The following is a 16,001-nucleotide window of genomic DNA, read 5'->3' on the forward strand; positions in this document are numbered from 1 at the left end:
ATTATAAAACCTCCCCCATAACACTCTTATTTCTTCCCTTGCTTTATTTTTCTTCTTTCCACTTAATCACTACGTCACATACTGTTCATTTTGGTTATTTATGTTGTTTATTGGGACTCTTCCCCACTAGAGTGTTAGCTCCTTGAGTGAACGAATTTTTGTCTATTTTGTTTATTCTAATATACACATGCCTAGAACAGGGAGGCACACATTGACATTCAATAAATATTTGTGGCATGAATAAATGAATGAATGGATGGATGAATGGTTGAATAAAAAGTCTAGAAAAGTACCAATCATAATTTTGACAAAATTCAACACCCATTTATGATAAAAACTCTCCAGAAAGTGGGCATAGAGGGAACCTAGCTCAACATAATAAAGGCCATATATGACAAACCCACAGCAAACATCATTCTTGATGGTGAAAAACTGAAAGCATTTCCTCTAAGATCAGGAACAAGACAAGGATGTCCACTCTCACCACTATTATTCAACATAGTTTTGGAAGTCCTAGCCATGGCAATCAGAGAAGAAAAAGAAATAAAAGGAATCCAAATTGCAGAAGAAGGAAAACTGTCACTGTCTGCAAATGACATGACACTATACATAGAAAATCCTAAAGATGCCACCAGAAAACTACTAGAGCTAATCAACGAATTTGGTAAAGTAGCAGGATACAAAATTAATGCACAGAAGTCTCTTGCATCCCTATACACTAACAATGAATGATCAGAAAGAGAAATTACAGAAACAATCCCATTTACCATTGCAACAAAAAGAATAAAGAACCTAGGAATAAACCTACCTAAGGAGGCAAAAGACCTGTACTTAGCAAACTATACGATACTGATAAAAGAAATCAAAGATGACACAAATAGATGGAGAGATATACCATGTTCTTGGATTGGAAGAATCAATATTGTGAAAATGACTATACTACCCAAAGCAATCTACAGATTCAATGCAATCCCTATCAAATCACCAATGGCATTTTCCACAGAATTAGAACAAAAATTTCGCAATTTGTATGGAAACACAAAAGACCCCAAATAGCCAAAGCAATCTTGAGAAAGAAAAACGGAGCTGGAGGAATCAGGCTCCCTGACTTCAGACTAACTACCAAGCTACAGTAATCAAGACAGTATGGTACTGGCACAAAAACAGAAATATAGATCAATGGAATAAGATAGGAAGTCCAGAGATAAATCCATGCACCTATGGTCACCTAATCTATGACAAAGGAGGCAAGAATTTACAATGGAGAAGACAGTCTCTTTAATAAGTGGTGCTGGGAAAATTGGACAGCTACATGTAAAAGAACGAAATTAGAACACACCCTAACACCATACACAAAAATAAACTCAAAATGGATTAAAGACCTAAATGTAAGACCAGACACTATAAAACTCTTAGAAGAAAACATAGGCAGAACACTCTTTGACATAAATCACAGAAAGATCTTTTTTGACCCACCTCCTAGAGTAATGAAAATAAAAACAAAAATAAACAAATGGGACCTAATGAAACTTAAAAGCTTTTGCACAGCAAAGGAAAACATAAACAAGATGAAAAGACAACCCTCAGAATGGAGAAAATACTTGCAAATGAAGAAACTGACAAGGGATTAATCTGCAAAATATACAAGCAGCTCATGCAGCTCAATATCAAAAAAAAACAACCCAATCAAAAAATGGGTGGAAGATCTAAATAAACATTTCTCCAAAGAAGACATACAGATTGCCAAGATGCACATGAAAAGATACTCAACATCACTAATTATTAGAGAAATGCAAATCAGAACTACAATGAGGTATCACCTCACACCAGTCAGAATGGCCATCATCAAAAAAATCTACAAACAATAAATGCTAGAGAGGGTGTGGAGAAAAGGAAACCCTCTTACACTGTTGGTGGGAAGGTAAATTGATACGGCCACTACGGAGAACAGCATGGAGGCTCCTTAAAAAACGAAAAATATAGCTACCATATGACCCAGCAATCCTACTACTGGGCATATACCCTGAGAAAACCATAATTCAAAAAGACACATGCACCCCAATGTTCATTGCAGCACTATTTACAATAGCCAGGACATGGAAGCAACCTAAATGTCCATTGACAGATGAATGGATAAAGAAGATAAGGTACATATATACAATGGAATATTACTCAGACATAAGAAGGAATGAAATTTGGTCATTTGTAGAGATGTGGATGGACCTAGAGACTGTCATACAGAGTGAAATAAGCCAGAAAGAGAAAAACAAATATTGTATATTAACACATATATGTGGAATCTAGAAAAATGGTACAGATGAACCTATTTTCAAAGCAGAAATAGAGACATAGATGTAGAGAACAAACGTGTGGACACCAGAGTGGAGAAAGGGGGGTGGGATGAATTGGGAGATTGGGATTGACATATATACACCACTAGGTATAAAATAGATAACTAATGAGGACCTGCTGTATAGCACAGGCAACCCTGTTCGGTGCTCTGTGGTGACCTAAATGGGAAGGAAATCCAAAAAGGAGGGGATATGCGTATGCATATGGCTGGTTCACTTCACTGTGCAGCAGGAGCTAGCACAACACTGTAAAGCAACTATACCCCAATTAAAAAAGAGTTGAAAGTAATTACAATCTCTTTAAATAGCTGCATTGTTCTGGTTTTTCTATTATAAATATGTATTATTTGTATAATAATAGTTTTAAAAAATGTAACCACAATTGTCCAGGTTATTAACGATTTGAAGCTGAAGTGAGAGCAGATAGGACGCGGTTTATCTTCTATAGCTCAAATGTGACAGATATTTTCCACAGGCCCCTTGAATCCACCCTCCATCTTTCCTCACTGCTCAATGCCCTGGGATGTCGACCTTTTTAAACTGAATCAACTAGCTTGCTTGACCTTTGCCTTCTAGCTGGGAAAAGAATAAGGCTGGGCTATTTGTCACGCAGCTCTCAGGCCCGCAGGTTGCTGCAGATGCACTGTGTCCCTCTACTGGAGGCCCCAGTATATCCGGCACCTCCTCAATACCCCTAATCTCTCCAGGTTCTATAACTGCTCCCACTCTTGCCTCCCTCAGCCCTAGGAATGTAACAGCTCTCCATTTTGCATGACCTGGAATGCTTCACTTCCTTTGCTGGTCATCTTAACTCTACCCACACCTTTTAAATAATCCCTTTATTAAATTTTCCTCAATTACCCAATTAGGTATGCCATCAGTTCCTTGCTGGATTTCTGACTGATAGAGTGAAATGGGGAAATGTGCTTACAGTTGGAAGAGCTGAGTCCTACTACCAGTTTCACCATTGGCTTGCTCAAGGCTAAGCAATCACTGGTCTACATTCAGTTTCACCTGAAAACTAAGAAAACTGGGCAAGACAACCTCCAACATTCTGTGATTTTTAAGCCCTTTGCTTAGAGAACCAAGTAGTTACTTCCCCACTGGTTAGAAAGTGTTAACTTGATCCAGATTCTGAAAAGGGCCAGTCTTCCAGGAACTTATCCACAAGGGTTGTAGCTATACTACTCACAATAAAGCTGAGCTCGGCAATAATAAAGCCAGAAAAATCCAGGCTTATCTTTGCCCTCACTACAGCTTAAAATCAGTTATTTCCAGTTTCCTGGAAAACTGAGGCTACATTTTTTTTTTTAAACATCTTTACTGGAGTATAATTGGTTTACAATGGTGTGTTAGTTTCTGCTTTATAACAAAGTGAATCAGCTATCAGCTATATACATATATTACATATATCCCCATATCTCCTCCCTCTTGCGTCTCCCTCCCACCCTCCCTACCCCACCCCTCTAGGCTATATTTTTTAACAACTATTATTATACAAATAACACATATTTATAATAGAAAAACCAGAATTTGAAGCTATTTAAAGAGATGAAAATTACTTTCAACATTTACAATTGATACCTTTCTAGATTTTTTTCTATTCACTCCTTTATTCCACAAATATTTACTGAATGCCAGTATATGCCTGGCTGCTCTAGGCATGTGAATAGTGTTCCATTACTGTGAAGTACTTGCGTTGCCAAACCAGAAATCTGGATGCTACTTCAATTCTCCACTTTGCCTAAGTATAATATCGGAAGAATTATGTAATCCCTGCTCTTCTTTGGGCAGTGTGTACACAGGACACTTAAATTCCTGGAAAGGTGAATTTTTTTTTGGCTGGTAGGGCCAAGTCGAAACTTTCTGCCATTTGGCTTAGCTTCCTTGTCTTAGACACAACCTCAAGCTTCTAGCCAGAAAGCCTTCTCTATCACCAACCCAAAAGTGTCAACAGTGAAAACAAATGACGAATAAACGGACCCTACCAGAGAGTGGGAATTGTTTATCCAAATAACATTGGAGGTTTTGGAGTAGTATCTTTGAAAGTCAGAGTAGGTTCAAGGCAGTGAACTCCTTCATTGGGTGTGACTGGAAAAAGAGACCTGCCCAAGCAGACGCAGTGATTGTTGGAGTAGCTGCACATGCAGCTGTGGTAGGACAGGGCTGTCTGACTCCCACCTTCATTTCATCTCTCTCCATCCTCACACCAGTGAAGGAAAGTTTTGTTTTATCTTGAAAACCATTGCACCAACGTTATGCTCCGAGAAGTATTAATATCAGCAAAAAACGGACTTGTCTATCTTACTGACATTCTGAGGCCTATCAAAGACCTAGGCTTACTTCCGTGAGAGCAGAAAACAACCAGCATGGCCCCTCAAGGATGAAATCAGGAATGATCATCAACTCGTTTTTGACCATTCAAGGCTTCCTGATACCGTTGAAAAAGTGTCTGTCACATAATAATGGTTCATGAAATTTTGTTAATAAATTAGAGTGAATAAATTACTCTTAATTAAACCATATTTTAATATCTAATATTTAGCAATATTTAGCATTTATCAACAATGTTTTGAATTTATGAGGTATAAACAGAATGGGAAGGAAAAAGGAGAAGGAGAAGGGGGTTCCGGAGTCCAACAAGTCAGACTGCACGGACCACAGGGACAACCTGCTCTGTTTTGCACCAGACTCCCCTGTAAAACAGGATAATGGTAACTTCCCCATATGGCTGTTGTGAGTTTTAAATGACTTAATTATGTAAAATGCTTTTAACAGGGCCTGGCACATGGTAAATTGTCAATAAACGTTAGCTACTACCCTCCTTTCCTCCCCCTCCTCCACTTCCTTCTCTCCATATACTCAAGATTTTCTGATCTGCCCCTGGAATTCCATCCTCCTGCTGCTAATCAACTGTACCTGTGGACCCTTCCATATATTATGGGATACACTGATGGTGCTTCACAGTACCTACATTAGAGATATTTGAAAATTTTAAATAAACTTGACACTGAAATTAGCTTCACTTGGCAATGATACCATCTCAGACATTCCTCCTGGGTCAAATACTGTCATTGTGCAGAGAGAACAATGAAGCAACATGGCCACAGTCAATCTGGTGACTGAAAAGGCAATTTAGGTTCTTATTTGTTAAATGGCAGGAACACCAGGCAGAAATCAGACACTGATCTCATCTTAATACAAATTTCCATCAGAGGGTGGGGAAAAATGAGACAGAGATTGTTAATATAGGTAGAAAGTGATGTAAACCACAGAGAAGCACAGCTAGAGTGCTATGGACCTCTAGTGTCAGGAGAGACTGGTTTCTGCTGGGGACTCAAGAAAAGAGAGTACAGTTCACACAGATGCAGGTCACCAACGCATGCCATGGGTAGTGACTCATCTCATCTTAAGACAGATGCATGAGGATTTGGTTTTTGCCTAGGTGGTTTTTCTCTAGAATTGTAATGCAGGCCAAGTTTGTCATGCCTTATACCTTTATACCAGCAGTCCCTACCACCACCACCATAACTCTCCCAGCCATTGCAGCAATGCATCCAGACCGGGATCTTGACCCACACTCCTTAACATCATCATCCTGATGGAAATGTCCCCATTGTATCTCCCTTGTTCTTCAGGGTCCATGGGTGGCAGTGGGCCAATCCTTAGAGGAGAGCTCACCAGCACCACGGGCATCACATATTTGACACAAGGGACCTCTGAAGTCACGAACACATTATGCCTGTGTTTAAAGCTGTGGCCCATGGTATTGTGTATACTTAGTCAATGGTAATAACCAATCAATGGGTCTGACCAGCTCAATTAAAACAAAACCTGAATAACTGGCTGGGCAACTGCAAAGGTTAATGCAGCTTCAGTTTGGTTAACACACTGAAATCTCTATTAATGGCATCAGCTAGAATTGTGCTGAGTGTAATCTGTTCACCAAAACTTGGAGGTCCTGACTAAGAAAGCCATAGGGCTTTAACAGCTTGACTTATCAGGCAAAAGAATAAACATTTTTTGATAAAACATATCACAAAGAAATAATGAAATTTGTTTCATGTTTTAAGCATGCTAATTGCAAAGATGTATGCATGTGGTTTTGCAGATGTCTTTCAAAGTTGCATCTTTGTCTTTGTCAATATAATATCATCTTATCTTGGTATACCATTGTGTGATTTGGGTAACATATTAGTCTCTTACAAGATAGTATTCTGGAAAGGTCAGCACTGTGCCAACCCACCCACAGCCTCTTCTGAGGGGATCCACCCTGCCCACACTTCCTGCCACAGGGGCAGGCCCAGGAAGCCACGTTTAGTACTCGGAGCCCCACATCCTCTGTCCATAAATGATTGGCTGTGGCCCAAGCACCTGAACCAACGGTACACAATCCATAGGCTTGTCAGGGAGTTACAGTCTGCCCTGGAAGAAGGACTGGACCAATCAGATTCTCTCTTAGGGCCCTGAGCATGAAGAAAAATAGCCATCAGTTAACACTAGGACGAGATGAAGTAGACATATAGCATGTCACTTTAATCATAGAAGTCAAAGATCCATGAACTCCTGCTGCTGAAGGGCTGGGAGGCTTCTTGAATCTAGAGTCACCTTTGAGTTCTGGGCTCTTTGAGGCCAAGATTTAATATGGCTCCCGTTCTTGGATTTCCACAAACATTCTTTTACCATTTAAAAATAAAGTGACATAATACAATATGCTAAAGCCCTTTGTCTTGAGCTAGCTTAAATGACTTTCTGTTCCTTGCAAGTAAGAGAGCCAGACTAAAATCAATGGGAGATTGAAACTGGGTCCCAACTGAATGCCTGGGCCACAAGGCCTTCTAGAGAAATTACAAGAAGAAAGACAAACTGACAATGTCTTAGCCATTACTGGGAAGGCAACAGAAACCAAAAAAAGAAAAAAAGGAACTGAAAGCCTTTAAAGACGATTTGGAAAGTTTGTGTGTGTATACCGCCCTGTTGGGTATGCAGTGACTTGTAGAACCAGCACCATGAATGGAGAAGACATAGTCTCACTGAGCTCTCTCTCATGAGCGAAACCAAGTATTTTAACAACCAAACTTAAAATAGACTATGAATGACGGCTGGTTATGAGATATGCTAAATGTACAGGAATCACAAGTGATTGAAGCCAATTCACGAGAAAAACAGGATAATAATGTTTGAGGCGGCCTCAAAAGCAGGTGCTCATTTAGGGTGTGTCTATATGGCCCTGGTTTTTGTTTCCACTCAACTTTGGAAACTAAATGACACTGCTCTCTATTTTAAAATGGAAATGTATTGGTTCATATAGACTGTGTCTAAATAAAACACAGTTTCCAAATATCTCCTCAATTGTAGCATTTCTTGGCCAAATGTATTTCATGGCTTGGGGTTAAATATAATTTGGCCACTATCTAAATATTCCAGTTGATTTAGAAAGTGAATTATTATCATGTTTGATCTATGAAGACATTCCACCAGTTTAAAAAATGAACTATTTGCAGATAGAAGTTTTCACTACTTGAATCTGTTTTTCTATACCTGTATTATGTAAATTATGTCTTCTTGCCTGGTGGAAGCAGTGTGGGAAGTGGTTAAGTGACGGACTTTGGAAACAGATAGGCCTGAGTTCAAATCCAGTCTCAGTGATTTTTTTCTAGTCATGTGGCCTTGGGCAAGTTAGTCCTGCAGTTTCTTTATTTGTCAGACAAGGATGATGAAATAATAGTACATACCTTACAGGATGTACAAATTAAATGAATAAAGGTACATAAAGTGGTTAAAGCAGTGCCTGGTAGGTTATTTCCTATAAATAATCTAAAAATGTTTACTACTATTATGTGTATTACTTTCATCGAACTCACAAACTAAATCATTGAGTGCATGCAAATATTGTCCTTGGTGTGTACTTCTGTAATCTTGTTGAAAACTCACAACAGGAGGGTAGGAATTATCATCCCAATTTTACTGTAGTAGAAATGAGGTACAGAACACCTCATTAATTTGCTAAAGGTTGCCTAGTTACTAAATGGCAAAGCCAGGATTCATTGATTTACTCATTAATCTATTCAACATGTTTTTCATTGAGTCCTGGCTACACACTAGCCTGGATGCTGGAATATAGACAGGAATCAAGCAGACATAAATCCTTGCCCTCATGGAGCTAAGCTTCAGCTAGAGGAGATAAACAATGGGAAGGGGAGAGGGAGAGGCATGTGTGTTGGGGAGTGGGTGGAGTTCAGAATGCAACTGTGGTTATAACAGGTAGCGAGGGAAGGTCTCACTGAAAATAGGATGTTTGAGGAAAGGCCTGAGAGAGGAAAGGAAGCAGGCCATGGGGCTAGCTAGGGGGAAAGCTTCTGGGCAGAATAAAGAGCATGTGCAAAGGCTCTGAGGCAGGAGTGTACCTGGTGTGTTCCAGGAACAGCAAGAGGTGGCCGAACAGAGAAAAGAGGGAGAACAACAGGAGATGAGATCGAAGAGGGGAGAACTTGGCTGATACTGGTATTTGCTTTAGAGGCCCCCCCATCTCACCACATTTACGTTAACTAGGGCTTTGCCTCCACAAAGGCAAACCATCTTAAGAAGCCGCTGATGGAAGAGTCTCCCCTTTGGAAAGGCCATCTCCCCTCCCATCATCTCCATCCCGTAGAGAGGAAAACCCAGGCTTGGTATTGGCAGTCAGGTAGTTCATCAGAACTGAAACCACCTAACCAGCATCCCCCCCGCCCCACCGCTCCTCTCCCGCCCCCCTTGCCGACTGGAAGCAACCATGACGATGGTGCTCAGAGCCCTTGCAGAGGTGTGCTGTGGTCTCTCTGAGCTCATCACGGCACCTTCCTATGCAGGAGTTTCAATTCAAGGTCATTTTTGGTTCCTTTTAAGTAGCAGACTCAGAACCAGATCTATTCAAGTGTAGGAACAGTGCAAACACATTAATAGCCAGACCCTAGTGGGAGTTTTATTTTCCATTTCCTCTTCCCCCATATTTATTTGTTTCTTCATCTCCTCTGTGCAGTAAGGGTGACCCTGCATGACATTTTCAGATGAAACTTAAAAAGGTAGGGGGGAGAATGGGAAGATGTCACCCTGTGTTGGAGCCAGCTCTTCCCCAGACCCTGTCAGGCTCTGGAGTTGGGCTGCCTGGGTTCATACCTCTATTTCACCACTTAGAAGCTGTGCAAGCTTAGACAAAACACTCAGCCTCAAAGAGTCTCCATTTTCCTGTATTTAAATTGGGGATGATGACAGTACCTGCTTAGTTAGGCTCATAGTGGGAATTAAATATAATCATTTAATGATATTTTAGAATTTAGTCAAAATAGGGAGCTGCCTGCCATTCCTGGAATGCTTTTCATTGCAATGAGAAGGATGTCTCAGGACATTAAGAGGCAGGTGTCCAAATGGATGTGGTTGTCTCTGCATTTTTACTCAAAGCATGATTCAGATATTTCCCACATGCTTCCATCTCTCTGGTAAAAGTTCTATTTTTCCGCAGCTGGGTGGTCCCAGCCCCTCAAGCTGATAAGCCTCTTGAGTTCTCAGAAGCAGACAAAGGGAGGTCATAGCCCTCTCTGTGGTCCAGGCGAGTAACTGGCCCACTGCCTCCAATGGGGAAGGTGGTCTAACTGCACTTATTACATCCCCTGGGGCAGACTCTGAGCTTCTCTTACCTCATACAGGGCACTAAGGAAAATGTTTGCAAATTCTCCCATAGAAAATCAAACAACAAGCAAAGGTCCTTAAAGACAAGAAGGTTTTTTGGCAAGAGAATCTTCAGGGATTACATTTTTCCACCTTCAGTGTAATTTATCTTTTGGGAAAAGGGCACACAGAATTTGGTGGATGTTGTGTAATGGTCACAGCCTACTAACCCTATGTGTTCCAGTAGAAAGGAAAAAAATCAGTACACAGTTATGTCAGAAAATCTTCCACAACTGGGTTATAGCGAATGGTCAATATTCTATCGGCATTAGTATAAATCAGAGAGTAAATGACATATTAAGAATAGCTAAAGCATTTTATAGGAACAGTCAAAGCAACTGTCTTAGGATCATTGTAATTGAAAAAATGTGTCCTGGAAATGCTTCTGTAGCTCAATGATTTAAACATATATTATAACATTTTCTTAGTGTCTCAGATGACCATTTTTGAGATGACTTATTATGGTTCCTTAGTAAGCTTCAATAGGCAGAGTCACTTTAGAGTATAATTTTAAGTTGCTTGGACCTATCATCCCACAGGCTCAGTATCAAATTGTTAAACGACACTGACACAAACCCCTGAATGCCATTACTAAAAAGCCATAGGGAGGATTCCCCACAAGTAAGAAGCTTAGTGCTACGTGGACAGGCACCCCTGACTTAACCTCAGCTGTAAGTTCAGATTGAGAGGTGCCACAATTTTTTGAAGGACGCACCACAGATCAAAAGAGCCTGGTTTAAAGATAGAAACCCACCAGTTCCACCACTCATTCTGTCCCCAAAGACGTGTCCACCAAAACACGTGTGCATGAATGTTCACAGCAGCTTTATTCGTAACAGTCTAAAGTTGAAAATAACTGAATGCCGGACAGTAGTAGAATGGATAAACTGTAATATATATATGTACGTATATACACACATATATATATACACATACATATATATATATTCAGTGAAATACCACTCAACAATTAAACAAATAAATTTTTTTTTAAAAAACATACTGCTAGGGCTTCCCTGGTGGCGCAGTGGTTGGGAATCTGCCTGCCGATGCAGGGGACACGGGTTCGAGCCCTGGTCTGGGAAGATCCCACGTGCCGCGGAGCAACTAGGCCCGTGAGCCACAACTACTGAGCCTGCGCGTCTGGAGCCTGTGCTCCGCAACAAGAGAGGCCGCGACAGTGAGAGGCCCGCGCACCGCGATGAAGAGTGGCCCCCGCTTGCCGCAACTAGAGAAAGCCCTCGCACAGAAACGAAGACCCAACACAGCCATAAATAAATAAATAAATAAACCCAAAAGTTAAAAAAAAACATACTGCTACACACAGTAACATGATCGGATCCCAAAACATGTTGAAAAAAAGAAGCCAGACAAAAACATACCAGCTGTATGATTCCATTTACATAAAATTTTGAAGCAGACAAAACTAATCTATGGTGATGGAGGTCAGAAGAGTGATTAACCTGCCCAGGGTGGGGGTGGGAGAGGGGGTTATGGAATCAGAAGGGTACAAAGGAGCCTACTGGATGCTGGGATATTCTGAATCTTCATTGGGGTGGTGGTTCCGCGGGTGTATACAATGAAAAATTCACCGTCTGCGCCCTTAACATTTGTGCAGTTTACTCTAAGTTATGCCTCAATTTAAAAAAGAAAAAGGAAACAAAAAATTAAATACAGAGGTAAACAGGATCTGTGTTATCTGGGTGGCTTTTGTAAGACTCTGGGATCACAAACTCAAGAACTATGACCCTGTGGGAGAGAAAATGTGAATCCCATCCAGTTAGATTTATCCCAGGATTACTCTGTATTCATTCATCATTAACCGGCGCTGAGACCTGTGTGTGCGGGGCAGTGGGCTAGCTGCTGGCGATAGAGTAGAGGGAACAAGACTGTCATATTCCCACTCTGTAAGAGGAGACAACACTCACAAAGAAACTACACACATAATTCCATAATTTTGAAATGTGACATAGACTATAAGAAAAGCATAGAAGAGCTCTCCTATGAGAAAGATAAGAAGTGGGCCTGATTTTGTTCCATCAGGAAAGTTTCCTTGAGGAAATTACATATGAACAGAGATGTGAAGCTTGGGTAGGAGTCAGACAGAAGATTGGGGCCAGGGGGAGGGAGGAAGAGAGAGACAGGGCGGAGAGAGAAGTGGTGGGGCGGGAGGAGAGAGGAGAGGAGCATGGGCAAAGGCCTTGAGTTCATGGATCCAAAATTCTCAGAGAGTTCTAGCGTAGCTAAAGTGTAATGAGTTGTGGGGAGAAGAGGGAAATTAAGTTGAGGGAGGAGGGGTAGACTGGAGCCAGGATGTGGAGTGCTTTCCAGGCCAAGATTAGGGTTTAGATCAAATGCCAAGCAGATTTTGAAGAATCAATGGGTTTTAAATAAAATCTGATTTGCACTTTGAAAAGATCACTGGTTTCTAAGAAGAGTATAAACTAAAAAGAAATAAGAATACAGTCAAAAGAACCAGGTAAAACTATTGAAATAATCCATGAAGGAGAGGACAACTTGAATTGGAATGGTGGCAATGGAAGTGGAGAAAGGTAGATGGAAATGAGCCAGTCTTTCCAAACTTACTTATCTCATCTTCTGGTCTTCTGGTGACCTTTCTCTCTTCTAAAACACACACACACACACACACACACACACACACACACACATTCATAGCAGATACTTAACACTCACCCACTAGATCCCAACTGTGACAGGAGTGCAATAATGGTGATACAGACACAGTACCCACTAGTACCTAAGAATTCCAATGCATAACTCACTTTGAGAAAAGGAAATCAGGAGTAAATGCTAACATTTACTCAGTTTCACCTATGTGCCAGGCATTGTGCTAGGTACTTTCACATTTGTTTGCTTGTATACTGCTATGGATGGAATATTTGTGTTCCCCCAAAATTCATAATCTCCAATGTGATGGTATTAGGAGGTGGGCCTCTGGGAGCTGATTAGGTCATGAAAGTGGAGTCATAAATGGGAATAGTTCCCTTATAAAAAGAGACCTTCCACCATGTGAGGACACAGCAAGAAGATGGCTGTCTATGAACCAGGAAGCAGATTCTCACCAGCCTACAGGACTGTGAGAATAAATTCCCGTTATTCATAAGCTGCTCACTCAGTCTACGATACTTTTGTTATAGCAGCCTGAACAGACTGAGACATAGCTTGAACTGGATATTATGATTATTCCCATTTTAAGAGGCAGGGCAACTGTAGCTTGGAGAGGTTAAATAATTATTTTATTGCAGTCTCACAGCTATTCTAAATGGCAGAGATAGGATTTGAGTTCAGAGATATATGATTCCAGGAGCCATGTTCTTTCTATTACACTCTGCTGATGATCCCTTTATCAAAGGTGAATGTCATTTTAATAACAAACATCAGGAAAAGTGATCCAAAGGAATGACTCTCTAATGGTGAAATTTCAGACATTAAAACACCTGGATGAAGACATCAGTCTTCAGAGCCTGTGGGATCATAGCACTTGCTATAGGCAACCCCTTCCTCCAGTCTGACTGTGACTAATCACAAGCCCATCTCCATGCACAGGAGCCGGAGACCGGTGACGTTTGAGAGCAACCACAAAGGGGTGGGGGTAGCCCACAGCCTCCAAAAGCAGTGACAGCAAAGCTGAGTTCAGCTCAGGTTTGCATGGGCAGGTACAGCCTTTAATAACTCTGAGGCATCTTACACTTGGTTTCATTACAAGTCAGATCTGATTTAGCTCCTGCCTCCAGAAACGACACCAGTCTTGTGGGGAGGGAAAGAGAAAGGGTATGAGAGGCTCACCAGTCCTGCTTTGAGGGTGACTTTGCCCAATCACCAGGAACAAATTTCTTTGGGGTGGCCATGCGATCAAAGATACTGTATCCTGAGGGCCTGGGGAAGAGGGATGTATCAGCTAGGGTTTGATCAGAGAAGCAGAGGCGCTGCTTGATTCAGAAATAAAGATTTGTTATAAAGATTACACCCTGCAAAGCTGTGAGAGCTGGTGGACTTGATGGCAGGCTGTTGCCTCTGCACCCGGTGGGGACCTGAAGTCCAGAGGCTCTGATAATCAGGAAGGAACTCGGGAAAGTGGGGGAAGGAACGCAAACTGGAAGCGTGGGAAACACTGGAACCAATGAGCACAGGCCGGAACCCATGGCTGTCTCTCATTACCTCCAAACTGGACAGTGCAGGGGACCTGCAAAAGCTGGCACCTTCTCCATGGAACTGCACACACAGCAAACTTGCAGCTCAGAGAATCTGAAGGAGGAGACTGGGTGGGAGTTGAAGGAACTGCAGGCCCAGGTGCTGCTCCATGCCAACAGGATAAGCCATTAGATCAGCATGCGCTAAGGGGGCCCGCCTGGCACCCCACACCAATCTGCAGAGAGTTGTGGCTGCATCCCTTCTGCCTTCCCCATCTCAAGCAAATTTCTCCTGTGGCAGCCCTAACCTGGAACCATACAGGGAAGAGGATTCTGGGAAACACTGCCAGTTTAGCTAAGTCAACACGGTACAAAGGTCCATCAAGGGGAAAGCTCTAGAGACAAGTAATTAGATAAACTAAAGGTTTTATGATATGAGTGGAATGGAAAAAGAATTCCTATGTGAACCCATAGTGCAATCCTGGCCAGGTCCTTCCACAAGACACACTTGAAATTCAGGCATGCGGTGGGTTAGAATCAATGAAAAAACTATTAATGAGTGCTGTTGATGTGCAAGGCTCGGTCCTCAGCATCACTGGAGGGGTACAAAGAACTTCACGAGAGGCCTCTGCCCTCACTGGAAGGAAGCTAAGATGGACATGGTACCACATATGCATTTCCACACAATGCATCCTTGGATGCCTTCAGTAGACTTCCACAGGTTGCTTGATGTTTGGTTGGTAGAACAGACTAGCATCACCAGACCGGGTTAAAATTCAGCCTTGCTCCCCACTAGACGTATGATTTTGGGCAATTTACTTAATTGCTCTGAGCCTCCATTTCCTAATATATAGAGACAGTAATAATATTTACTTCATATGCTGATTATAAGCATAAAAAGAGATCAGGTATGTTAAGCACTGGCACAGAGTAGGTACTCAATAAATGGAAATGGCAGTCATTTCAATTTTTATCATCCTTATCCTCATTGTATCATCATCCTCATCACCAACATCACTGTTCCTTTTTAGACCCAAAGCCTATCTGAATAAGCATGTGGCATACAGACCCACTAATACACAAAATACACGTGAGTGCCCAACCCCTTAATGAATCAGCAGTTTGAATAAGCCCGCGTACTTCAGGTATTTGTTCATTCAAGAAATGGTAAACCCTAACCCTACTGTGCAAGACACACGTGGCCCAAACATGATATATAAGTCTCAAATGACAAGTGTAAACAATGCCCTTAGGAGTTACAATTTCAGTTCAGCAAACATGTCCTGGAACTTCGTAGAGTTGACAGGAGGGAAATACCACTGTGGCTTATAGTGGTCAAGGTTTCAGAGAGCAAGTAGCATTGGGGTTCATCGTGACAAATGGGTGGTGTTTTACACCGTGAGGCAGAAGGGGTCACTCCTGGAGCTGAGTACGAGGTGAGCATTGGGCTGGAGGCTGGAAAGCCCTTGCATATCCAGAAGGGAGTGAGGAGAGCAGAGAGGGTTTGTCAGGGAATAAATAGGTCAAGAAGCAGATTGTGCATTGCTTTGAATGCCAAGGTCAGGAGTTCAGATTCTGTCTTGTGGGCAGCAGAGTTATCAAAGGTCACAAAGAGAAGGGGCACAACAAAAGCCAAGATTCAGGAAAACTAACATGGTGAAAGTCTATGGGCTATACTGAATTGGGGAGAGACTGTAGAAAGGAAGGCCAATTGGAAATCCTGAGACAGAAATTCAGAAAGTACAGAGAGGTCTGAACTGAGACAATGAGAGTGCAAAGAGGAATGACGGAATTA

General features: G+C 41.7%; 1 protein-coding gene across 1 annotated transcript; it reads left to right on the forward strand.

Moving 5' to 3' along the window:
• Window positions 1-4,947: 4,947 nt before the first annotated feature.
• On the forward strand, window positions 4,948-9,270 carry LOC102999864 (talanin). Its single transcript, XM_028163757.2, is given in 5 exon segments — window positions 4,948-5,065; window positions 5,990-6,117; window positions 8,457-8,582; window positions 8,922-9,128; window positions 9,130-9,270. Coding segments are annotated over 5 exon segments (720 nt in total).
• The last annotated feature ends 6,731 nt before the right edge of the window (window positions 9,271-16,001 follow it).

Source organism: Balaenoptera acutorostrata, chromosome 16, assembly GCF_949987535.1.
Source record: "Balaenoptera acutorostrata chromosome 16, mBalAcu1.1, whole genome shotgun sequence".
Lineage (NCBI taxonomy): Eukaryota > Metazoa > Chordata > Mammalia > Artiodactyla > Balaenopteridae > Balaenoptera > Balaenoptera acutorostrata.